The sequence below is a fragment of the Lissotriton helveticus genome, chromosome 5_1 (assembly GCF_964261635.1).
Source record: "Lissotriton helveticus chromosome 5_1, aLisHel1.1, whole genome shotgun sequence".
Classification (NCBI taxonomy): Eukaryota; Metazoa; Chordata; class Amphibia; order Caudata; family Salamandridae; genus Lissotriton; species Lissotriton helveticus.
The window spans coordinates 26,339,031-26,366,164 of NC_136065.1; the positions used below are offsets into that span (position 1 = coordinate 26,339,031).

Here is a 27,134-nt window from a genome sequence, read left to right on the forward strand (position 1 = left end):
TAGATGGGAAATGCCGCACATCTTCAGGCGGTGCTCTAGAATATCATGGGAGATCGAGTCAAATGCAGCTGATAGATCTAATGGGATCAGACTGCATTTGTACCCATATCAACGGCAAATTTAGGGTTCAGTGCATTCAAGAAGAGCGGATTCGGTGGAATGGTTAGGTCGAAAACCATACGGGCGAGGGTGCAAAAGGTTGGTCGCTTCAACAAAAGTGGTCAATTGACTATTGACTAATTTCTCCGTGATCTTACTAAGGTAGGGCAACAAAGAGATGAGCTGTAGATTGGAGAGAGTGGTACGATACTTTAATTGGTTTTTTAAAGGAGTTTTAAAGCAGCAACCTTTCCAGTCAGTGGGAACATCTGCAGTTAACAGGGAAGAATTGATTATTTCATTGATAACCGAGTGGACAACATCAATAATAGTGTGAAGAACTTCCAGCAGGCAAGCATAGAAAGGTGACCCCGACTCACAGGAAAGGATGGCTTGCCGTGACTGTTCTAGGCTAATGGTCTGGAAGGTTTGCAGATTAGAGATGACCTTATAAGATACAGAAGACGTGTCTATGGGAGGAACATATCCCATATAAAATCTGTTTGTAACTTTTGGATTTTTGGTTAAAAAAAGTTAACAATATTGTCAAATAATGTTTGAGAAGTGGGTTATTTTGAGTTTAAAGATACATTTTTTTATCTGATTTAGCTGATGTAATTAGATTTGTGTAATACGCTTTTTTCTCCACTTAAATTTGTTTGTGATAAGCTTACAGAACTGTTTTGAACTGAGCTTAGTCTTCTGAATTGTATCCTTTCTGCCATCTACTCTCAGATTGTCTACATTGAAGGTGTAATTCAGTTAGTTTTTGAGTATAGCAGGGGGCTGATACTTTAGTGATCGATTTCATTTTCAAAGAATTCTGGGGGGTGAATATATTACTAACAGTGATCATCCAATGGTTAAAGCTCTGGTTATCCTGAGAGGTGCTGACTGATAAGGTGGGTCTAAGCCCTAATGCACGGTTAACTAGATCTGGGTGCTCCTGCATGTCGCCCCACTTGCGTAATGTCTTGGGGGAACTAGTAGTAGGTGGCCTTGGGGGATTAATATGGGGCCAAGTGATTCTAAACTGAATAAGTGTATGTGCTGACCAAGGCAAAGGAATCGGGGAGTTGACAGTTAATGAACATAGATTGGAGAAAATTCCATCTATCCCCTGTAGCAGCAAGACATGCTCCTTTCACACTGAGAGGAGGATAATAAATCAGCCTTACCTGCTCAGGGTACTTCTGACATCCTGCAAAACAGAAAAAGAAATACAATGAATGCAGTTTCCACTGAATATATTAACATTTTGTATTCATTTAGCATGGAAATGTGTTTGGAAATCTAAGCTCCATTGAACTCTTCAATCTCTAGTTTGAAGACTCTGGGAGCCCCCCCCCACATCCTCGTATAAAGTCAGATATTCTGTCGGCACAGGCGGTGACATCCTGAGTGGATATCCCATGACACAGCACAATCTGAAATATTCTGAATGGGGTCACATGACACAACAGAAACTGATATTCTGAGTAATATAAAAAGGATCTCTACCCCGGAAAACCCCAGGAGTTCACTTTTTTACCACTGGTCCTTGACCTCTCCTGTGTTGTAAGCCTTCCTACAGACGTCTCACCCCTTGTAATTGCTGCTAAAATGGAATTAGGAGCTTCAACCTGTAGAGCCTGCCTTTTAATATATGGCGAGCTATGCTTGAACAGTGAGGGTAAGGGGCTCTGGGTAGGTCACAGAAGACCTGTCTAAAGACTATGTGTGCACTATGAGTGTTGCATGTGTGGATTAGGGTGAGCGTGGAACTTGTATGTTGTGCGATAACCTAAAAGGACAGCATTTTGTATCTGCTGTGTGTCAAGAGTGCCAAACAAGGAGGTAAGTTATGGGTACATAAAAGTCCTTTGAAGCTGACCAGACTTCTCTGAAAGGAGGGAGGGAGACAGGTGCCACTTAAAAGTGCCAGGACAGTCCGGGACCACTTCCCGCTACACTCTTGTCCAGCATGGTTGCTGAGGACAGCGCAGTGATTTGGAAGGCCTCTCCCTCTTTTGTGTCTTTGTCTCAGATTCCATCAAGCCACACTAACCTCTGCTCCCACTTACTGCCACATTTGAGCAAACAAAACTTTGGCCTGGACCATTCTGGGCAAATAAGGAAAATGCTACTTACCAGTATGCATCTGTTCTTGGCATGTAGAGCTGCAGATTACTACACTTTGCATTAGATCACCACCTGGTGTTGGGCTCAGATGAGTGCATGTTGTTGCCGTTTTGGAAGAAGTCTTTTGTAGTCACAAGATAGGTGACTCCTCCCTTGGACGATATTGCGCATGGGCATCGGCTCCATCCTTAGATTGTTTTCCGCCATGATGGAGTTAGTAGAAGTAAAGAAAAGGATGTTCATGCGTGTGCATCTAAGTAAGATAAAACTGGAACAGATCCAGGTCCCGGGGAGGCAGGAGGGCGTGTAGTAATCTGCAGCTCTACATGCCAAGAACAGATGCATACTGGTAAGTAGCATTTTCCGTTCGAGGCATATGCGCTGCAGATACTACACTTTGCATCGATTGTGCAGCAGTGTCTCCCCTAGCGGTGGTCACCTGTACCGTTGCAGTAGTTTGAATGAGAGTTTTAAGGACAGCTTGGCCTACTGCAGCTTGCTGCTTGGCTTGCACATCAACACAGTAGTGTTTAGTGAAGGTGTGTGTTGTAGACCATGTTGCTGCCTTGCATATGTCTTCTAGGGGATGTTCCGTAAGAAAGCCATAGAGGCTCCTAGTTTGCGTGTGAAGTGTGCTCTAGGAGGAACTGTTAATGTACGTTTTGGGTTTTGATAGCATATTTGTATACATTTTACAATCCACCTTGCAATTACACCCTTAGAGGTGAGGTTGGCTTTGTGAGGTGGAAAGAAAGATACAAACAATTGTTTTGTTTTTCCAAAAGATTTAGTCCTATCTATATAGTAGAGAAGAGCTCTTTTAACATCTAGTGTGTGTAGAGCTCTTTCTGCTACAGAGTCAGGGTTTTGGAAAAACACAGGTAAACTCTACAGATTGGTTTAAATGAAAAGGACGCATCTGTGAGCACTAAGGTACTTTTGGTCGCTGACCCTGCAACCCCAGCGGTATTCCCTGAACCTTCCAGGACTTTGCAGGACGACTCGCCGCACCCGCTCCGCGGGTGCCGCTTCGGCGCTTTGGACTCTGGGACACTTGGTGCGGGACCGAAGACAGGCTACCGGGTGAGTGCGGTCAGCGGGGCTGCGAGCGTGCAGGGGACTCCATTGCCCAGGAGTCCCTGCTAGACCATTGCCTAACATCCGGTCCGCTCTCCCTGCTGCCGCCCCCCGCCTTCTTCCGTCTTAAAAACCCTTTCCTTCCCTTCACCTGCGGGACGCATCTGTGAGCACTGAGGCACTTTTGGTCGCTGACCCTGCAACCCCAGCGGTATTCCCTGAACCTTCCAGGACTTTGCAGGACGACTCGCCGCACCCGCTCCGCGGGTGCCGCTTCGGCGCTTTGGACTCTGGGACACTTGGTGCGGGACCGAAGACAGGCTACCGGGTGAGTGCGGTCAGCGGGGCTGCGAGCGTGCAGGGGACTCCATTGCCCAGGAGTCCCTGCTAGACCATTGCCTAACATCCGGTCCGCTCTCCCTGCTGCCGCCCCCCGCCTTCTTCCGTCTTAAAAACCCTTTCCTTCCCTTCACCTGCGGGACGCATCTGTGAGCACTGAGGCACTTTTGGTCGCTGACCCTGCAACCCCAGCGGTATTCCCTGAACCTTCCAGGACTTTGCAGGACGACTCGCCGCACCCACTCCGCGGGTGCCGCTTCGGCGCTTTGGACTCTGGGACACTTGGTGCGGGACCGAAGACAGGCTACCGGGTGAGTGCGGTCAGCGGGGCTGCGAGCGTGCAGGGGACTCCATTGCCCAGGAGTCCCTGCTAGACCATTGCCTAACATCCGGTCCGCTCTCCCTGCTGCCGCCCCCCGCCTTCTTCCGTCTTAAAAACCCTTTCCTTCCCTTCACCTGCGGGACGCATCTGTGAGCACTGAGGCACTTTTGGTCGCTGACCCTGCAACCCCAGCGGTATTCCCTGAACCTTCCAGGACTTTGCAGGACGACTCGCCGCACCCGCTCCGCGGGTGCCGCTTCGGCGCTTTGGACTCTGGGACACTTGGTGCGGGACCGAAGACAGGCTACCGGGTGAGTGCGGTCAGCGGGGCTGCGAGCGTGCAGGGGACTCCATTGCCCAGGAGTCCCTGCTAGACCATTGCCTAACATCCGGTCCGCTCTCCCTGCTGCCGCCCCCCGCCTTCTTCCATCTTAAAAACCCTTTCCTTCCCTTCACCTGCGGGACGCATCTGTGAGCACTGAGGCACTTTTGGTCGCTGACCCTGCAACCCCAGCGGTATTCCCTGAACCTTCCAGGACTTTGCAGGACGACTCGCCGCACCCGCTCCGCGGGTGCCGCTTCGGCGCTTTGGACTCTGGGACACTTGGTGCGGGACCGAAGACAGGCTACCGGGTGAGTGCGGTCAGCGGGGCTGCGAGCGTGCAGGGGACTCCATTGCCCAGGAGTCCCTGCTAGACCATTGCCTAACATCCGGTCCGCTCTCCCTGCTGCCACGCCCCCCTGTTCTACTCGGCCACCTACTTATTGAACCAGCACTCCCGCAGCGCGGGACGCAGCCCGGGGCGAAGACCGGGCAAAGAGCGGGCCGTTTGAGGCCGTTCGAGGACTAAGAGGGCTGGGCTGGGCCACCCCCCCTTGTTGGTACATTATACAGTCTTATCGTTGTTTGTATTGTTATTTATTCACTTGTATCCTGTAAAATGTGCTCACGGGGTAGCCGGAGCAAAACCCTCATGGCCGCTAGCAACCCTAATAGAACCCTGGACGATTTCCTAGTCAAAACCAATTTGGCTATTGACGAAGAAATTAGTAAAATGCAGCACAAGGTTTCCTTAGAACTTGATGCTGCAAGAAGGCTGTCAGAACATATAGCCAACACAAAAAAATCATCCTTGGGGAATATTGCATCTGCCCGTACTCCCGATCGTACCATAGCTCCCCGGCCCTTATTAGCAACGGTAGCTATTCATCCCGCTCCGCTAACAACTCTTATAAATTCTCCCCCTATCCCCATCCCAACTCTAGTGCAACAAAGCAAAGCCCTTGTCCCACTAACCAATGGTATAGGCTCCATTCCTTTCCTCAAAACTAACTTAATCACGAGATCGTGTAGTGCCAAGAAAGCAGCAACCTATAAAAAGAAATGTCTAGCGAGGTCTATTTATGCTCGGAAAAAAGCTAAAATTGCAAGATCCCAGTTTTTTAACAGTAGACGTACCATGGGCTCCCTTGGGGCGAAAGATGATAGTCATAAACCGACTCCTAGTGGTCTGGGGGGGGAACCCGTTCCCAGTTCATCTAGCCTGGCGGAAGATAACATCCTCATCACCTCCCCAGGGGAGAATAGCGTGGTTAATTTGGAGAGTCGGGTGTGCAGTCCCGTGAATGGAAGGGAGGGGGATGAAGAATTCCTTAAGATAGTTTGGGGTACGCTTAAGCAATTACTATCCCCTTTGGAATTAAGACTTTCCCGCATAGAGAACAATCTGCTGGAAATGGACAGGACCATAGTCACCCTGGCTAGTTTGAGCTTAAAAAACATGGAAGCCAAGCTCCCATGTGTAACCGACTCTATCCCCCAACCCAAGGCACCTGTCCCCATACCACCTCCTCCGCATGTATCTGTAAGCATTCCTGCGACCTTGTCAGCACCAAAACCAACACCTAAGCCCCGCACTATTATTGCCAATCCTATAGTACCTACTCCTAGCTTAGATGTACCACTATCTCTCCCCTCGCAAAAACCCGCCAATAGACAGAATTTTGTCCCAAGAGTAGCAGCCCATCAACTCTCAAGGCCTGAACGCACGAAATATCCACTACGACAGGCTACCCGCCCTAACTTTCGTGGAGGGTTTATTGATTTACCCCCTGAAGCTGGGTCCTATGTCATTATATTAGCTGGTGTTCCTGAATTGGACCCACATTCTCAGGAGAATGATCTTTCCCTTAAAAACAAGGTCATTCATTGGCTTAATTCTAATAAACAGCTCCCCGGTCAGTATAGAAGTAGTGTCTTAATGGTACGGAGAGTGCCCTGGATTGGTCCCACGCATAAGTCTATAGCTGGTGACTGTGTTGTGGTATCTTTTGCGGACCACCACACAGCCCAGCATCTTTGCGCATGGCCATCCTACGGAGCTAATTCTACTATAGTCGTGAGGCCACTTACTTTCTTTTACCCTCCTAGACACCAACATACGCAGGAGGGCTTATGGTTAAATGTTCAGCACTCTAGACGGCCAACTCATATGGTTGATGGATACACCCAGCATAATTGGTGGCAGGGGGCTCCGACATCAAATATGTTCGGTTGTCTGGAGGATGTCGACTGACATGGGGGGTCTGTTGACATACTGCCACTAAAGAATTTCCCTCACACTAGGGAGATAGTCCCATTTATCACCTCTACAAAATCCAGTATTAACTTAACTCCTCCTAGAAATCTGACGAACTCTCCTTATTCCAGGGAGGCAGCCCAATTTACTACCTTAACATCGCCTTGTATTGGCCTCACTGCGCTTGGAAATCTGTGTCCAACTCCAGACCCTAGCGTTGTTCTGGCTATGTCTGGGTTAGATGCGCAGGGCCTGGCTCCCATTTGCCGAGTAAATGGTACGGATAACCCACTGAGAGTGGCATCCTGGAACATCGCAGGGCTACGGGGACGCCTGGATAATGTCGATTGGACCAACTTTATCGACCTATACGACATCATTATCTTCCAGGAAACATGGTCAACAGTCCCCTTATACAGGGTGGGTTATCTTAATTTCTCAAAACCCGCCACCCAGAGTACTAAGGGTAGGGCCTCAGGTGGCTTAACTATCTGGATTAAAAATAATCTGGGCTTTCATGGCAAGGAGATTTTGGTAGAGAGTGTGGATCTTCTGTGTATCACTTTGAGTAAAGCCAATGCCATTGATCTTTTTCTGGTTAATGTCTATGCCCGTGGCTGCCAGGGTGGGAGAAAGCAAACCGTGTTGAACGACCTTGACCGGGTACTGAAGAACTCTACAGGTGACCAGATTGTTATGGTAGCGGGCGATATGAATTCCTCCTTTGAGCCCATACTTACCCTGGCAGAGGATGTGGGTGCAGAGGAGGATACAGCATGGAACATTCCCCCGTTAACTATCCCTAGGGGAGTTAGGGGTACTGAGGCAGCCCTACATTGGCTGGGCTTTTGTTTGGAATGGGGCCTCCGGGCTGTTAACGGGCGCACACGCTCAGATAGATTAGGGACAAATACCTTTGACAATGGTTTAAGCTCTAGCCGCATCGACTACATATTGATCAATATTGAATGTTGGTCAATTGTGCGAGATATGGTGGTAGAGCCCCGTCCAGAGAGCGATCACAATCCCCTTTCACTCGAGATCTTGGTCTCTGGCTTGGGTGCCCAAGCCTGTGGAACCAACTGCTTGACGTCAGACGTAGTCTTGTGCGACAACAGACGTCGTGTAAAATGGTCCAGGGTGTTAGACGATCTAGCGCTTATCGCCAAGATAGAGGAGAAGGTCAGGAGCGCGAGGAGTAGGATGCCACCATTATCCCCTTCTGGTGTTGTTGATCCAACTTTTATCACTCTCCACGAGGAGTGTTTTTTGAGTCTCAAAAACCTCCTTACTAAGCCCTCTAAACCAGCCCCCATTAAGGCGTACAAAAAATGGTATAACAAGAGTTGCAGAGCAGCTCACAGTAGCTTAGTAGCTGCTGTTAAGGCTAGGAACATTGCAGATATTAGGGTTGCTAGGCAGTGTTATAAACATACCCTCTGGGCGGCCAAGCGGGACTGGGATGACTCTTACTGGCTCGCCCTCCTTAGAGCCTGTGAGTCTTCCAATCCAACAGAATTTTGGCTGATCGTGAGGAGGGGAAGGGCTTCAGTTGCCCAAACACCTGATAACCACGTGTCAGCACAATCTTGGGTTGAATTTTTCTCGACTCAATTCAACGACCCAAATATAGCTCTGGATCAAACAATAGCTACCTTCCCACTGAGCCCCCTACTACCAATAGGAGATAGACTTACCTTTCTGGAAACTGATACTTTACAAGCTCTTGAGTCAGTCCAGTCGGGAAAAGCCCCTGGCCTAGATGTCATCCCCGCAGACCTTTTTAAGCTTAATCCTGACTTATGGGTTCCATATATCACACTACTGGCAAACAATATAGCTGCAGGCGCAGAGATTCCGAAATCCCGGAAAGGTGCGGAAATCCTGCCAGTATATAAGAAGGGTGATCGCTCCGTCCCAAACAATTATCGGCCAATTAGTCTGATCGATGCGTTTCAGAAAATTGTGTCTAGGATGATTTTAGTAAGAATCCAGGAATGGATCGACACTAATAACATACTTTCTCCCATGCAGGCAGGGTTTAGGTTCGGCATCAGTACTATTGACCAGGTTCTCCGGTTTTCACTACTCTTTTGGAAAGTGGTTTTGTTGGGCGGCGGCGTAATATACGCCGCGTTTGTCGACCTTAAGTCGGCTTTTGACTTAGTCCCAAGGAAGAAGCTATGGGAAGCTCTTAGATCAATGGGTCTTCCTTTAGAGCTTTTGAGCCTTGTCCAGCGCTTACACGAGGATACTTTCGCTCAGGTAAGATGGGGTAGCCAGGGGCAGGTGACAGAATGCTTCCCTGTACAACGTGGGGTGCGTCAAGGCTGTGTCCTGGCCCCCACCTTGTTCCTCTTGTTTATTAATCAGGTGGCCCAATATTTTAATAACACACAGTCCGATGCACCAATGTTGGGTGGTCGCAAATATCCTATGCTTATTTTTGCAGACGACACCCTCCTCCTTTCGAAAACAAGAGGAGGGCTTCAGGTGGCCCTGAATAGATTTTCTGAATTTTGTAATGCAAACGACTTACAAATAAATGTTGAAAATACCAAATTTATGGTTTTTTGTAAGAAAACCCCTCCGATCTGTTCTGTGTCTCTAAACGGGGTCCAACTTGAGCAGGTCAAGGTCATGACATATCTTGGTGTGACTCTTGATCATCATCTCGACTGGAACTCCCAATTGGAGACGTCCAAATTGAAATTTAATAGGTTGGCTGGTTGTTTGGTTCTTGAGCAAAAGAACTCTTTTACAAAATGTATTACCCCCGCCCTTAAGATCTATGAGGCTAAGGTCCTTTCTGCAACCTTATATGGAGCCGAAGTCTGGGGTCACAAAGATCTTTCATGCTTGGCTGTGGCACAAAATAGGTTCCTACGGAACCTGGTAGGTCTCCCGCAGTCTGCACCCATAAAACCCTTGTTACTTGACCTAGGTTGTAGACCAATCAATGATTTGGCCCAGTATCGCATAGTGTCACTCTGGCGTCGCCTTTGGTCCACTCCCGAGCTTAGTCTTTTTGCTCGGGAACTAGACGAGGTAAAATCATTATGGGGTGCACAAAAATTACACTGGTTTAGGGAAGTCAGAAACACCCTACATATGATGGGCCTTCCTGAGCTTTGGTCAAATCCAGGGGGGTCTACTTTCCCATCCAAATCTGAGTTTAAGGCGCTCTTTTGGGCATGGAAAAAATCCATCTTGGTAACCCAATCCCTGGACACTAATCTAACAGGGAAATTTTTATTGCACAAGGTCACTCCCTTATTAGAGCAGTATTGGGATTTGATACCCAAGGTGTTAGATCGTAAGCTCTATCATCAGTTTCGTACTGGCACCTTGCCAGTCAATTCCTTTACTGCTAAATGGGATGCGAAGACAGGAAGCAAATGTCCCTGGTGTTCTGACCAGGAAGAAAGTATTGGTCATCTTTTCTTTGGTTGTCCTGTATATCGTGAACCTAGAAACAAGTGGCTAAAACCCATATGTGCATCCTTGAATTGTAGTGGTTATCGTGATGCACTCAGGAAACTGCAAGTTGTAAGATCGGAAATTGTGGTGGTTTGTGTTGCTAAATTCCTGGGATGGTCCTGGCTGATCCGAATTAAGAGACTGAATGCACCTTTGCACTGATCGTCCCATTTAGATGTATTTTATGTATACTGTTTGTGTATTGTGCTTTTTAGTCCTAGGGATTCCTAGTGTATTTTATATTGTACATGCTTGTATATTGTCTTTTATGAATTCTTATCATTCGAAATAAAGACTAATTGAATTGAATTGAAAAGGAGTTATGACTTTTGGAAGGAATTTAGGATTAGTTCTTAGAACCACTTTGTTACGATGTAGTTGTAAAAATGGTTCTTGTATTGTGAAAGCTTGTATCTCACTTACTCTTCTACGAGAGATAATAGCAATAAGGAAAGCTGTTTTCCATGTGAGGAATTGCAGTTCACATATGTGTAAAGGTTCAAAAGGTGGTTCCATGAGTCTTGTAAGAACAACATTTAGGTTCCACACTGGAGAAGGTGGTAACCTCGGGGGAATGATTATTTTTTAATCCTTCCACAAATGCTTTAATAGCAGGTACTCTAAAAAGTGACAGATGTTGTCTGTTTTGTAAATATGCTGCAATTGTTGCAAGGTGCAGGCGTATGGATGAATATGCCAAGTTACATCTTTGTAAATGTAAAAGGTAGCAAATTAGTCAGTCAGTCAAAGTACTTTATTTCGGTAACATACCATAAAAAGGCCATACATACACAATAAGCATAACGCAATAGCAAAGGATAAAACAGGTAAAACCATGTATTAAAAATCACATACAAACAGTTCCTGCAAATATTAAAAAAAACATCGGACATTGCACCGAAATGTCAGTATATAAAATATATAAAATTGGATAAAAAGTGTGGCACCTCCTAAAAGTAGCCCTTAGTACGAAATATGAGCTTCCAGCTTTAGTATTGCACATCTCATATACCACATAGATTGGAGAAATCTTGCAGTGGCAAAAACTATCAGGGGGGAAGTGTCATATTTAAGAATCCTGAATACCTCCCTGTAATCCCTAAAGCCCCTAACCCTACATAGCTGCAAAATCCATTTCTCCCTAGCCCTAGCGTAAGTGGGGCAGAAGAGCAGAACGTGCAGATCTGTCTCACTGCTGCCCGAACACCCCGGGCAGGTACTTGCCGTTGAGGAAGCGTTCCGCCATTTGTGCGTTACCGCCCTCAATGGCAATGCGCTGTGTCTGAACTGGGTGTAAAGTTTCTTAGCCAAGGAGGGCTGGATATCGTCCAAAAAGACTTCAAAGCGGGGATAAGCCTTGATGTTCAAGAAAGTGTCCGTTAGCCTACCCGTCGAGAGATTGCATGTTGTAGACACCATGCGGTACCTTCTAAGAGCTGCATTCAGTAGTTTTTTAGAAAGCAAAGGACAGGAATCTTGGGGAAACGACCACATGTCTCCCCTGTCTAAAGCATGGCAGAGGTGCTTGATGTAATTCAACCAGGGTATTTTCCCCGAGGTCCCCCTATGCAGAATGTCTCTCAGGTCATCCCTATAGCTCGAAAGCTCAGGAGTCACCCAAAAGACGCCTGCAGTACAGGAGAGGACGATTTGCTACGATCTCCTGGATTGGGACCAGGCCCAGGTCCAACCTCAGAGGGATCAAAGGCGAGCTCACAGGGAGATGGAGCAAGCGCCTAATAAAACTGTTTTCCGTGAGCATCAAAGGGGCAGCTGATGTATGGCCCCATAGCTCTATGCCATAGAGTGCGCCCCCTCTTGCTTGGGCCTTATAGATCTCAAGAGGCGGGCTCAGGAGTTTCAATGAGGTGTCATTAAAAACCTTTAAAATACCACCCGATGATTGGGCCAGCTTTAGGTTGGCCCTAGCCTTATGGGACCCCCAGTCCATCTTGTCATTCAGTGTGACCCCCAAGTACTCAAAGGTGGACACACGGTCCAACACTATTCCATACATATGCGGGCGGGGGCAATTGGCCGATTTATAGTTAAAGACCACTAACTTTGCTTTCGAGATGTTGATCTCCAGATTTCTCAGATGGCAAAAGGAGCAGAATGCGTCTAATGTGCGCTGTATACCCCCTGACGATTTTGACACCAGGAGTGTATCATCGGCGAACATTAGGGCCGGTATCCGTCGCCCCGCTAAACTGGGAGAGTCCAAGTCTTTTGCTCCCGAGAGATGGTCTATTAGCCCATTAAGAAAGAGGGAGAAGAGGGTAGGAGCCAAGAGGCACCCCTGCCTTACTCCCCTCTCAACCGGGAAGGGGGCCGACAACTCCCCACTCCTCCCATACCTCACCCTAGCATATGTGCCCTGATGCAGTCGTTTAAATAGGTGGCACAAGTAAGAGGGGGCACCCATCGCCAGCAGTAAAGCCCACAGCTTGTCCCTATGGACCAGGTCAAATGTGGACCGAAGGTCCACAAAGATCAAAAACAAACTACCCACCCCAATAGTGACCGTCTTCCAGTAGACCAACTGTAGTCTAAACAGTTGGTCTATGGTAGAAACCTTTGCTCGGAAGCCCGCCTGAAGGGAGGTTAGGATGTGTTGGTCATCCATCCAACTCTGCAACCTTGATAACAAAAGGCGGGCAAAGATTTTCTGGAGGACGTCCATCAAACTTATGGGGCGGTAATTAGACAGGTCTAGGGGGGAAGCTTTCTTGTGAATGGGGATTATTTCGGCTCCCAACCAGGTTTACGGGATCTCCAGACCCTGCAAAATGGCATTAAAATAAACACAAATGTAGGGAGCCCATACCTTTTGTTTGCTACAGTAGAGGCCGCCAGGGATCCTGTCCAGGCCCGGGGCTTTTCCTAATTTCAAGCTACCAAGGGGCCCCCACACTTCATGGACAGAGCAAGGTGGGCAGACCAGGGCCGGGGCTTCCAGGAGAGCCAATTCTGTAGGGCGATTTTGCAAAACAGCCTCCTCATGGTGGTCACTATGGCCAGATGAATACAGGGGCTTAAAATGATCTAGCCACGCATCTTCACTCAGATTAGGGATGATGGCAGACTTCCCCTCGGCCGACCCGACTCGCACAAGGTTCCAGAATGACCTGAAATCTCGGGTTCCCAATGCCACGCGGATATTGTCCCACCTGGCGGCTTCCCACTCAGCCCTAGCCTCCCTAATCAAAGTTTTATACACCTGCCTCGCCGTTCTAATGCTAAAGATTGAACCCGATTTGACCTCCCTGATCAAGCACCTCTTTGCGTGGCTACATTCTTTGTTAAACCAGTGATCCTGCCTCTTTGACCCACCGCTCCTAACATCCAAAGAGTAGACATAGCGGGCCAGGGAGCCAAAAAGGTTGTTATGTATATCTTGGAGCCCCTGGGAGTGGGAGGGGAGAGGTTCGCAACCTGCAACCGGGAGGTTAGAAACCTCCGTGAGAGAGCTTTCAACAAGTTGATATAATTCTGCCAGCCTCTCAGGAGCCAGTGCAATCCTCTCCCATCTAACTCTTCTCCCTCCCGCCGCTATGACTAGATTAAAGTCAGTAGCCGTTTCCTCACGTCCTGAATCATTGCGACAACCAAGGGGAACAAGCAGTTCTAATGACAATAAATTGTGATCGCTATCGAACCTTGGGATCACAGAAAAAGTTCTGAGGCAAGCCCAAAACTCTAAATTCACCAATATATAATCTATGGTAGAGCTTCCCCCGGTCTGTTAAATGTACTGGTCTCTGGAACATCTGGGGCCAATCTACCATTACAAGCCGTTAGTGAATATAGAAAAGCCAACTTGTTAATCGCAAGGGCTTTTCTGGGTACATGGTGCAGTCCGGAATGAACCAACTTTCGTCCTCTTCCGTGGAAATAGAGGGAATCCCCGAAAATGGCTCAAAGTGACAGTTGAGGTCTGCACCAATAATTTTATGAGCACCCGGGGGAAGAGATTGTAAAAGAGTCTCCAGTGCTTCCAAGGTTGATAGGCCCAGCTGGAGCGGATGAGGGCGCAGGTATATATTAAACACTGCCAACAAAGGCCCCTTGTTGAAATTCAATATAACACGGAGAATGTCCGGGCAGTGGCAATCTACTACCTTAACCGTACATCCCAGATGGACAGCAACTCAAATACATAACCCCCCCTGAAGGTCTGCCCCTCAAGCCTTGTACTGCTGGGATATGGAAGGACGCATATCCCTCCTTGACCGGTGGGGACAGCATCCAAGTCTCTTGAAAGAGACATAAATCATAGCACTCCATCAACTCTCCCCACTCCGGATTTAGCAGCTTTCTCTCGAGTTCTGCTACATTCCAAGAGGCTATAAGTGGATAGTGAGTTGAAGCAGGAACCGGGGGTCCGCCAGTAGTAGAGGCTCGATAGAGCAGGAAGGTTTAGAATGTAAATGGTTACCCACTTCCTCTGCAGAACTAACTAACCCCAGATTAGAAGAGGGCGGGGGAATAATAAAATGTGTCCCTTCTAGACCGACTCTCTCACCTGGAGCACACTTCACTCTGCTAGGATTCCCCCCACCTTCACACACCGTGTGGGGCAAAACAGATCCTACGGGGGAGAAAATTAATAGGGGTCAGTCTATATTGCTTAGGGCAGAGTATCTATTACCCATAGCGATGTTAAATTCATGATCATAACCAGCAAGAAAGGGGTGGAATGGGTCATACCCCCCTAAAGCTGGAGGTTGTGAATAGAAATACCCCAAATGGACGGTGTTAATAGAGTTCGCGTGGGAAAACCCTCCATTGTGTAATACATGTTCAACAGCCCTTGGATCCCGAAAATTCACAATCACACAGTCACCACTAATGTCCTTAGGTCTCGTCCCCAACCAACTTACTCTATGTGCAAACATAATTTCCCCCTGCCCGGCACCCATTAAAGGTCTATGCCTACTTAACCAGAAGATAACTTTGTTCTTCAATTCCGGAAAAGATTCCCATGTATCGCCTGGGAGGGCAGGGACGCCTGTGAGCACCACCACATAGGGCGAGGCTTCCGGCGGAACCTGGGGTAGGGGAGTGTATTTGGAAGAGCCCAGCATGTTGTTATTTCCTAGCGGGCACTCTAAGAGCCCAGTTGGTTTTGGCAGCCCTGGTGGTTCCTGTACTTTACATCCCGGGACAGATGGAGGCGCAATAGAGTGACCAATGGGACCTGGCCCATTAGTAGTTAATGTGGGAGTCGTGATCTTAGGAGGGATCAGTACAGGGGAGGGGGGATTAGGGCAAAGGCTATTGGCCGGAGGCTGGTCCTTCGCAGCCACGTTGGTGGGTCCTTTGGCCGGTGCCGAAATAGTATTCCCCGATGCAGTGGCTGTCTGTGCTTTCCCTGAGCCTTTACTATTTATCAAAGAGACCAGTCTGTCAATCTTAGAGGACAAAGATTTAAAATGGGTAATGATGAACAGTTGCATATGGGCCTGGAGATCGAACAAAAGGTTTGTAGCCCAGAGAGGGGACCAGAGAAAACACGAGGACTGGGATTGGGGTCACAAAAGCCCTGCTCAGAATCTCCACAAGCAGGAGTAGGTGCTGGTGCCTTAGTGGGTTTCCCTTTTTTCTTAGATTTTATGGGTCTGGCACAACGCACGTGCTCCTGAGGTGGGGCCCGGGGGGGGAAGAGGAAGGTCGGGATTGCACGCTCTCAATTGCAAAATCTGAATCAGACACAATCTGAGCACCAGGTAGGTCTGAGAATGAGGGCATAAGGGAGGTCATAAAATCTGTAGGGAAAGCTGTAGCTACGGAGCAGTCTTCCAGAAGAGTAGAGGAGGGCATAGCAGGGGTAATCGAAAGACGCCTTTTCGTATTTTCTATAGCGTTTGCCACAACCCCTATTGTTTTTTGAAGCATTTTATCAATAGCGTACGGCTAGGTAGGAAGCCGATAATAGCCTGGTCATAGGGCGGTGGGCAGTCGGCTTATCTCCCTTGCACATGCTGCTGCTCTCAGCTACTTACAGCCAATTAGGGAGTGAAATAAAATACCTAAAATACAAAGTTACACCAAGAGCAGGAACACAGTGAACTATAACAATATAACAAAAGTGGCCAAGTAGAAATATTTAAACAACAAGAAGTGTTGTTAGTCTCTTCGACTGCATATTATAGAATAACATTAAAACGAGGTACCGCTATAGAGTTCACCCAAGATATCTTTTGCGGGAAGGTTTAGAGGGGTGGCCCAGCTCGGCCTCTGTCGGCCCCGGACGGCCGCAGACGGTCCCGCCCTTGTCCCGCCCTTGTCCCGTGATGCGGGTACTAAAGAGTGACTATATAGGAGGAGACTCGAAGGGCGTGGCTTGTTCCTGGTCCAGGTGATTATCAGGCACCGAATCCTGGGACTTGGAGTCTGCCTCGGTGTTCCGGCGTGACTCTACAAGTCCAGGATGCGGGTAAGGGCCCCACGACGATCCTTCAGAGCCCGCAGTTCGTGGAAGGGCTTAGCAAGGTTTAGTCCAGTTGATTAACAGCTCCACAATGACCTCTGCGCTGCGGCACCCGCAAAGCGGGTGCGGCGAGGTCTAGTAAGCGCCTGAAGCTGGGGGCGAGGCTTGTTCCCGGTCCAGGTGATTATCAGGCACCGAATCCTAGGACTTGGAGTCTGCCTCGGTGTTCCGACGTGACTCTACAAGTCCAGGATGCAGGTAAGGGCCCCACGACGATCCTCCAGAGCCCGCAGTTCATGGAAGGGCTTAGCAAGGTTTAGTCCAGTTGAAAAACAGCTCCACAATGACCTCCGCGCTGTAGCAAATTATATTCTGGATAGAAGCATCCAGGGGATCAATTTGGTTATTGTTGCAATGCATGGCAAATCTCTTCCATTTAGCAGCATACCAAGCTCTGGTAGTAGGTCTCCTGGCCTCTTTAATGATGTTCATACAGTCTGGTGGTAGGTTAAGATAACCAAACTCTAAGACTTCAGGAGCCAGATCGCCAGATTCAGTTGATTTGGGTCTAGATGTCTGATGTCTACAAGGTTCTGCGTCAGCATGGATGGTGTCATGCGTAACGTTTGGTGTGGAACTAGAGAGAGTTCTAGCAGTGTGGTTAACCACGGTTGGCGTGCCCATGTGGGAGCTACCAGGATTAATTTGAGAGACTGTTGTCTGAGCCTGCGTACTACTAATGGTATTAGTGGTAGTGGCAGAAAAGCGTACGCAAATCTGCCTAACCAGTTCATCCATATCGCATTGTCCTTGGACAGCGGGTGTGGAAACCTGGCGGCGAAGGTTGGGCATTTTGCGTTATCATGTGTGGTGAACAGATCTATGTCTGGATGACCCCACTTGTGGAAAACTGGTTGAAGAACTTGCGGATGTAGTTCCCATTCATGAATTTGTTGTGTCTGCCGACTCAACAGATCTGCTATCTGATTGTGAACTCCTGGAAGGTGCTCTGCTAGCAGATATATATTTTGTGGAATGGCCCATCTCCAAATGTTCTGTGCAAGCTGGGACAGTTGTAGAGAGTGTGTCCCCCCTGTTTTTGTATATAGTACATGGCTGTCATGTTGTCCGTCCGGATTAAGACAGCTTTGTTTTGTACTTGTACTTGGAATGTTTTGAGTGCTAAGAATATTGCTAGCAGCTCTAGATGGTTGATATGGAACAATCTTTGTTGAATGGTCCATTGTCCTTGAGTTGTATGATGTAGGAGATGGGCTCCCCATCCTGTGAGAGATGTGTCTGCTGTGAGTACTATTTGTGGAACAGGTTCAAGGATTGACCGCCCCTTTGTCAAGTTTTTGGTGTTCCACCACTGCAGAGAGCGATATGTGCGGCTGTCTACCAACACCAGGTCTGTTAGTTGCCCTTGAGCCTGGTTCCACTGTCGTGCTAGACATTCCTGTAACGGACGCATCTGCAGTCTTGCACATGGTACAATGACGATGCAAGATACTAGCATGCCTATTAGTCTTATGAACACTTTGGCTTGCAGAGATTGCTGGTGTTGGAAGACTGTGACTAAGGCTTGAATGCTCTGTATCCTTGCTGGACTGGGATACGCTAGAGCTGTAGATGTGTCTATTGTAGCCCCTAGATACTGGTGTATATGAGAGGGCTGCAGGTGCGACTTGGTGTAGTTGATTGCAAACCCTAAGTCGTGCAAAGTTTGAATTGTCTGATGTGTGTGTTGAACACACTGATTGAATGACTTGGCTTTTATGAGCCAATCGTCGAGGTAAGGGAAGACATGTATTTGTTGTCTCCTGAGATGTGCTTCTACTACTGCTAGGCACTTTGCGAATACTCTTGGTGCTGTTGTATCTCCGAATGGAAGGACTTTGAATTGATAATGTTGTCCTTCCAGTACAAACCTTAGATACTTCCTGTGAGCAGGATGTATAGGAATGTGAAAGTAGGCGTGCTTTAGATCTAGTGTTGTAAGGAAATCACCTTGTTGCAGCAATGGGAGCACTTGTTGTAAAGTGATCATGAGAAAATGATCTGATTGTCAGTAATGATTGAGGGACCTGAGGTTGAGAAGTGGTCTTAGTGTTCCGTCCTTCTTGGGTATTAGAAAATACAGCGAGTAAAGCCCTGTTCCTTGTTCTTGTAAAGGAACTATTTCTATTGCGTCCTTTTGTAGAAGTGACAGGACTTCTTGTTTAAGCAGAGTAAGGTGCTCTGCGGACATTGGACCCTGCCTGGATGGTATGTGTGGAGGGGTTGCTGTAAGATCCAGGCAGTAGCCATACTGGATAATTTGTCTTACCCACTTGTCTGTTGTGATGGAATTCCAGACAGGTAGGAACGGTGTTAATCTGCCTGCCCCCAACCCCCACAGGAGTGGAATGCTGTTGGGGGAGCAGAGGAAAGTCACTGTTTTGTGGTGGAAGAGGTTCGATTATTGTTGTTACCGCGACCTCTTCCTTTGTTGTTTTTTCCTCTTTATCCTCCTCTAAAATATCCCTTGTTAGAGGATGTTTGTCTGTTAGATTTGAAGGATGTTGTGTTGTCTGCTCCAGACTGTTTGGAGCCTCCTCCATAGAAGTAGCGATGAAAGCAACTTTTAGCTTGTGTGGTCTGTAAAGCTCCCATAGATTTGGCAGTATCTGTATCCTTCTTCATATTTTCAAGTGCTGTGTCTACCTCTGGTCCAAACAATTGATTTTGATTAAGTGGTTGATTTAAAATGGTAGTTTGCACTTCCTGTTTAAATCCAGAAATGCGTAGCCACGTATGTCTTCTAAGTAGGACACAGGTGTTTACAACTCTAGATGCAGTGTCTGCTACATCAAGTGCACACTTGATTGAGGCATTGGAAATTAGCTTGCCTTTTTGTATACGGTTGTTTGCCTGCGCCTTATATTGGTTAGGTAGATGTTCTAGTAGTTTCTCTAACTGATCATAATGAGCCCTATCATATCTTGAAAGGAGGGCTTGTGTGTTAGCTATATGCCATATGTTGGTAGCTTGCACAACTATTCTTTTGCCTGAAGCATCTGTTACCTTGGATTCTTTGTCAGGTGGGGGTGCCTCACCTGATGTTTTGTGAATTTGCCCTTTTCCTAGCATTTGATACAACTAGTGAATATAATGGTAGCGGTCCTTTAATGTAGGCTGGTGCAGGGCTATGTTTTTTTCAATTCTAGGGTTTAGGATCCTAGTATGTACAGGGTCTTTAAATATCTCCGGAGCATGTTTGATGACCCCTTTAATCATGGGAAGAATTTGAATAGACCTTTGCGATTGTTCAAATGTGTCTAACAGAAAATCTTCCTCTGCCTCATCAGAATGCATAGTGACCCCATGGTCAATGGCAGCTCTGTTCAGCAGGTGTCCAAAACTAATTTTATCTTCTGGGGGAGAAGGTTTTGATGGGTATGACTGTGGGTCAGGAATATCTGGCCTTGCAAAGAAGAGAGTTTCCCAGAGACCAGAAAGGACCGGGTATACAATAATTTGAAAAAAATTCCTTTCTGTGTTATTAGGCTTTTATATTAGTGACCAACAGGCCTACATGCATATCGAATGACTTTTGTTTTTAGCCGTGACACTGAGAGTTCTAATTGCACCACACTAGTTTAGATTTGAGTTTCTCAAAGTTTATTTTCATAAAACATATTCATTCATCATTAAAAACATTTTGCGAATATCTTCGTACAGTGCTCTGGTACAAAATTAGCACCTTTTTCTAACAATTCCGTATTACGGTATTCTAGCACAGAGTCACTGATGGTTATGCATCAAACTTAAATATTAAATAAAACAAGAAATACACAAATTACTTAATGGGCATATTGTTTCAATATACACTTATAATAACCTTATAATAACAAAGGACTTAGTTTTTATTATAAGGTTATTATAAGTGTATAGAATAGGAGAATGTGGGTTAGAAATCTGTGGTGAATTGTTAAGAGGAGCAGGGGATGAAGGAGAAGGGAGTATAGGAGAAGAAGGGTGCATAGGAGATGTGGTAGAGTCCTTCTTCTTGGCAGGTACTACAGGTGTGGGTGTTGTATCTGCCTTCCTCTTCTTTTGTGGTATAGTGGATACAGCACCTGTTTTTGGGTCAATGTAGATCTTCTTTTGCAGAGTATCAGGTTGGAAAAGTTCTTCTCCTTCTGGAACATTGTCGGTGCCGATTTTTTCGGTTCCGAACGAGGTTGCTGCTTGTCTTTAGCCTTAGGAGGTGTTACAGTGTCCTTTGGCGTAGTTTTCGGCACCAAAGGTGTTGTTTTCGGTGTCGTAGGCTGTTTCGAGGGCTTGTGTGCATCAGAATCAGGCCTTGTCGGTTTCGGTACCGAAGACGATGGCTTCGGAGTGAAAGCTGGTCTCGTCGGCTTCGAGGCGTCGGACGCTGGCTTCATACCTTTGTCTTTAAAAGTCGACGGTTTTGGAGCCGAGACTTCTTTCAGTTTCTGTGCCGAGGGAGCTTGTGGGATCGGCACGTGTGGCTTGCTCGGTACGGAGCTACGAAAAGGCTTAGGGCCAGATGTAGGTAATCTCAATTTACCTATTCTTAAATACAGAATCATACCGATTTGGTATTTGAGAATAGGTAAATGGGATGTAGGTAATTTTTCGTTAAAAATTACCGAATCGGTAAGTTTCGGTAATTACAGAATCGGTATTTAGCAATTCGGTAATTGCCATTCATTCCTATGGGCCTGGAGGCCCATAGGAATGAATAGCAATTACCGAATCAGTAAATACCGATTCGGTAAAATGGGGGACACATTCAAGGGTGCCAGGGTGTCACTTTGACACCCTGTTTCACCCCTGAATCGTGCTTGTGTGCAGATGTGGCACACATACATGCCCTAAGGGCATGTATGTCTGCCACATGGCACAGTTAAAAATTCACAGATTTGCATTTTCTAAGGTATTCCTTGTTTACCACTAACTTATAGTTGGTGGTAAATAACGAATCCTAACATGGCAAAAGCACTCTTTTGAGTGCTCCCTACATTGCAAATTCGGTAATGAATATGCTACTTACCAGTCTGCATCTGTTCTTGGCATGTAGGGCTGCTGACATTCATATCTATAGCATAGATCGCCGCCTAGCGTTGGGTCCGGATGATCGCACATTGTTGTCCTGGAAGAGTCTTCGAAGTATCACGAGATAGGTGGCTCCTCCCCTGGACTACAGTGCGCATGGGCATCGACTCCATCCCTAGATTGTTTTTAGCCATTGTGGCGAAGATGGAGTGTAACAGTGTGAGCGATGACCATGCTAAGAGTAAGTGTAAATTCTGCAGCCGCTACAGGCGCCGGGGAGGAGGTCGGGCGATATGAATGTCAGCAGCCCTAAATGCCAAGAACAGATGCATACTGGTAAGTAGCATATTCAGTTCGAGGCATGTGGGCTGCTGAATTCATATCTATAGCATAGAATAAATAGCAGTCCCTCCATTAACGGCGGCCGCCTGTGCCAGCTGCAGACGTTTGAAAAAGTGTCTTAAGAACAGCCTGCCCTACAGCTGCTTGCTGCTTGGAGTGCACATCTACACAGTAGTGTTTAGTAAATGTGTGTGGTGTAGACCATGTGGCTGCTCTACAAATATCTTCCAAAGGGATATTACCAATGAAAGCCATGGAGGCCCCCAACTTGCGGGTGGAGTGGGCTCTGGGGGGGAACGTTAAAGTGCGCTTAGCCTTGTGATAGCAAATCTGAATACACTTAACGATCCACCTGGCTATACCTGCTTTGGAAATGGGGTTGCCTTTGTGCTGGGCTGAAAAGGCAACAAAGATTTGATGTGTCTTCCTAAAATCTTTGGTCCTATTGATGTAGTACATCAAAGCTCGTTTGACATCAAGAGTGTGGAGCATTCTTTCGGCTACCGTCTCGGGGTTTTGAAAGAACGCGGGCAGCTCAATGGTCTGATTGACATGGAACTGCGAAACCACCCTGTTGGAGTGAATTTGTATGAATGGCTCTTGTACAGTGAGCGCCTGTAGCTCACTAGCACGTCACAGAGACGTAATGGCAATGAGAAAAGCCACTTTCCATGTTAAGAACTGAATCTCACAGGAATGTAGAGGCTCAAAAGGTGGGCCCATCAACCTGGTGAGGACCACATTGAGGTTCCATACAGGAGCTGGCGGGGTTCTGGGAGGGATGACCCGTTTCATTCCTTCCAGGAAGGCTTTAATGGCAGGCACTCTGAAAGAGGAGAGATGCTGCCTGTTTTGGAGATAAGCCGCTATGGCGGATAAGTGTATCCGAATGGAAGCATATGCTAGATTGCATTTGTAAAGATGTAACAAATAACAGATGATGTTGGGAGTGGATGCATCTAGCGGGTTGATGTTGTGTTCAGTACAGTAAATGACAAACCGCTTCCATTTCGCTGCATAGCAGGCTCTGGTGGTGGGCTTTCTTGCCTCCCGTATGATATCCATGCATTCAGGAGGCAAGTTAAGGTAGCCAAATTCTAAGACCTCAGGAGCCAGATCGCCAGGTTGAGCTGTTGCGGATCTGGGTGCTGAATGTCGCCATGGCTTTGCGTCAAAGGTCTGGGTGTGAGGTGCAGCTTTTGATGCGGTACCACAGAGAGTTCTAGAAACGTGGTGTACCATGGTTGGCATGCCCACGTTGGAGCAACCAGGATGAGTGTCATCGAGTGTTGCTTTAGCTTTCGTGCCACCAGCGGTATGAGAGGTGCTATGGGAAAAGCGTACGCAAATCTGCCTGACCAGTTCATCCATATCGCATTGCCCTGCGATTGCGGGTGAGGGAACCTGGCGGCAAAGCTTTGGCATTTTGCGTTTTCCCTTGTGGCGAACAGGTCTATCTCTGGATGACCCCACTGCTGGAAGTACGGGCGGAGTACTGATGGATGTATCTCCCACTGGTGTATTTGGTGGCTGTACCTGCTGAGCAGATCCGTCATCTGATTGTCCTTGCCCGGGAGGTGTTCCGCCATGAGGAAGATGTTCCTCTAAATGGCCCACTTCCACATGCTCCGAGCCAGATGAGACAACTGCGGAGAGTGTGTACCTCCCTGCTTTTGAATGTAGTACATGGCCGTCATGTTGTCCGTCCGGATCAACACAACTTTGTTGCACAGATGCACTTTAAATGCCTTCAATGCCATGAAGATTGCCATCAGTTCTAGGTAGTTGATGTGCATCTTCTTTTGCTGCGTTGTCCATAGTCCCTGCACCGTGTAGTGGAGTACATGAGCTCCCCATCCCAGGAGAGATGCGTCCGTCGTCAGGGTAATCTGTGGCACAGGCTCCTGGAACGGTCGGCCCTTGCAAAGGTTGTGTGGATTCCACCAATGCAGAGAGCTGTATGCCCGACCGGTTACCAACACTAGGTCGTTCAACTGTCCTTGAGCCTGAGTCCACTGATGAGCCAAGCATTCTTGGAGCGGATGCATATGTAGCCTCGCGTGCGGGACTATGAAGATGCAGGAGGCCATCATGCCTATCAACTGCATGAACACTCTTGCAGGAAGCGAGTGTTGCGGTCTGAACTTTTGGATCAGTGACTGAATGCTGTCGCTGCCTCACAGAATTTGGCTGAGCTGTGGCTGCCAGAGTATCGATCGTCGCACCCAGATATTGCCGCACATGGGCTGGCTGAAGGTGCGACTTGGGATAATTTAGTGAGAATCCCAGATCGTGAAGAAGGTGAATGGTGTGGGACATGTTGGCGGCGCACTGCTGGGCCGACTTTGCTTGGACAAGCCAGTCGTCCAGATAAGGGTAAACGTGAATGTTCTGCCTCCTGAGGTGCGCAGCTACTGTCGCCAGACATTTTGTGAACACCCTGGGCGCCGTGGTCACCCCGAAAGGCAGGACCTTGAACTGATAATGCCGACCCTGAATGGTGAACCTGAGGTATTTTCTGAGTGATGGATGCAGTGGAATGTGGAAATATGCATCCTTGAGATCCAAGGTTGCGAGGAAGTCTCCCTGATTGAGCAACGGGAGAACCTGCTGCAGTGTGAGCATATGAAAGTGTTCTGATAGAATGTACTGATTCAGGGGTCTGAGGTCCAGTATGGGTCTGAGGGACCCGTCCTTCTTTGGGATTAAGAAGTACAGGGAGTACACTCCCGTGCCTTCTTCCTCCACCGGCACGAGCTCGATTGCCCCTTTTTGCAGCATGACGAGCACGTCCTGCTGCAATAAGTGCAAATGCTCTGTGGACATAGGACGGTGTTTTGGTGGCATGTTGGGTGGAGTGGATGTTAACTCCAGACAATAACTGAACTGGATAAGTTTCCTGACCCACCTGTCTGTGGTGATGGATTTCCCGACCGGCAGGAACTGCTGGAGCCTCCCCCCGACAGGCGTGTATGGTCGGGGGGCAGTGACAGGGCGTCACTGTTTGTTGGTGGCGGAGGAGCGGGAGTTGTTGTTTCCACGACCCCTGCCCTTGGTGCTGTTGCCCCGATAGCCACCTTTACTCTGCTTGGTGTAAGAGGACTACGCCCCACCTTTATTGTATTGCGTTTGCTGGGACATCTGGCCTCTGGAAACGCCTCTATTGACTGAGCGAGGAAAAGTACTTCCCCTAAACTGCTGGGACAGGAGAGCCCCCATGGACTTTGCAGTCTCGGTATCCTTCTTTATCTTTTCCAGGGTGCTATCCACCTCAGGACCAAATAACCTATCTGGGTTTACTGGCTGATTGAGGATGGTGGTTTGTATCTCCGGCTTGAAACCGGAGATTCTGAGCCATGCCTGACGTCTCAACATCACACTGGTGTTAATGGCCCTGGCCGCGGTGTCCGCTACGTCCAGTGCACATTTAATAGAAGCGTTGGAGATGAGCTTCCCTTCTTGAATAAGCATCTCAGCTGTCTCTTTATACTGATCTGGAAGATGTTGTAACAGGGTCTCTAGTGTGTCATAGTGCGCCCTGTCATATCTGGCCAGGAGTGCCTGAGTGTTTGAGATACGCCAGATATTGGCCACTTGAGCCGCCACCCTCTTCCCTGATGCCTCCAGCACTTTAGATTCCTTGTCAGGGGGAGGAGCATCACCAGTGGTCTGCGAGTTCGCCCTTTTCCAGGCATTAGAAACGACCAGAGAGTCCAATGGCAACTGGCCCTTGATGTAGGTCGGGTCGCCAGGTGCCGGCTTATATTTCTTTTCAATCCTAGGGTTGATCTCCCTGGCCCGTGTGGGTTCTTTAAAATGTCTGCAGCATGTTTTAGAACCCCTTTCAGCATGGGGAGGGTCACGACAGTCTTTTCTGCTGTGGAAAAGGTATCAAAGAGGAAGTCCACTTCGATAGGGTCGGCATGCAGCTGGACGTCGTGGTTTTTAGCCGCCCTCTCAATTAGAGCATTAAATGCAGCTGAATCCTCAGTAGGAGAGGTTTTGACATTGTACACCTGAGGGTCCTGGGCAGTTTGCTGATCCCCTGGGTCACCTGCATCTGCCCATGAGTCCTGGTGATCCTCAGGATCAGTGTTGGCAGGAAAGGTATACTCCTCGTCATCACCTTCTCCACCCTCCACATCTGAATAAGTGGGCGAGGGTGTAGCCACTCTTGGAGTCCGTGGAGCAAGCGGCTCCACTAGAACTGGGGAGTCCGTAGCAGGCTTCTTGCGCTTCAAAGGAATCGTGTAGGACTCCAAAGGTTGGGTTGCCGTGATCTTTCTCTTGTAGAGGGTAAGTTTCCCGGTGTCGGCGTCGATAAAGTTTTCCGACTGCTCCTCCACCAAGGGTTGTCGATGCTTTAAGCTCCCAAGTGGCTGAGAAGGCTTTGACGCTGAAGACACTTGCACGGGCGCTTCTGCGACCGACCGTGGTGCGAAGGCCTTCGGTGCTACCTTCGGCGGCAACGTAAACAGGAGTGGCATCGAAGACTTTGGCGTTGTGGCAGCTGGCTTCGGGGTGGAAGCATCCTTCGGAGCGGCCGTGGAAGCCTTGTTCCTGATGCGCTGTAGAGAGTCCGACACTTGCTTCGTAAAGGAAGCAGACGGTTTTGTCGACCCGACAGACGTTTTCGGTCCACCAGCGAGTGAAGACTCGAGCGTCGATGCCTTGTTCTTGTCCGGCCGAGGTACAGGATCAGCCCTTTTCGGCGCGCTGTGCCCTCCTTCCGTGCCGACGGCCTTTGGCGCTGACGTTTTCGAGTCGGGGGACTTGACTACTGGGTGTGGGGTCCTAGTCTTTGGTTCGACGCCCCCTTGGTTGATTTTGGCTCGACGCCCTTGACCGACTTTGACTCGGCGCCCTTGACCGACTTTGGATCGGCGCCCTTGGTCGACTTCCCCGGGGTCGACAGCCTTCTTCGGCTTCGGCTGCCCCGACGTATCGGAAGACGAGGAGGCGGCCGGAGGGACAGACGTCTTCTGTTTCGACGGCGTCTCTATTACTTTCGTTTTCGTCGACACCGAAGGTTTCACTTTTGGTTTTGTTTTGACCAACGGCGGCTCCGCAGAAGTGTCCGTAGCCGGGCCCGTAGGCGAGGCCGTGGATCTGGGTGAAAGGTCTTGGGTAAGGCCGTGTGGCGATCCCTCGACCTGAGCCTTAGTGAGTGTTCGATCGGGGCTTAGCTCCTCACATGAGCTATCTTCCGTGGCCCCATAGGCCTAATTGTCGTCTCCTACCTCGTCGACGACTTCTTCTGCATCGAGCACTTCGACGT

The 27,134-nt window shown here is 48.3% G+C and overlaps 1 protein-coding gene across 1 annotated transcript in view; it reads right to left on the reverse strand.

The window, feature by feature from the left end:
- LOC144754096 (E3 ubiquitin-protein ligase TRIM39-like) overlaps positions 1 to 27,134 on the reverse strand; it is a 156,435-nt gene that overhangs the window by 18,623 nt on the left and 110,678 nt on the right. Inside the window, exon 4 of the mRNA XM_078641663.1 lies at positions 1,278 to 1,300. Coding sequence (XP_078497789.1) covers positions 1,278 to 1,300 — 23 coding nt within the window. The remainder of the gene's footprint in view (positions 1 to 1,277; positions 1,301 to 27,134) is intronic.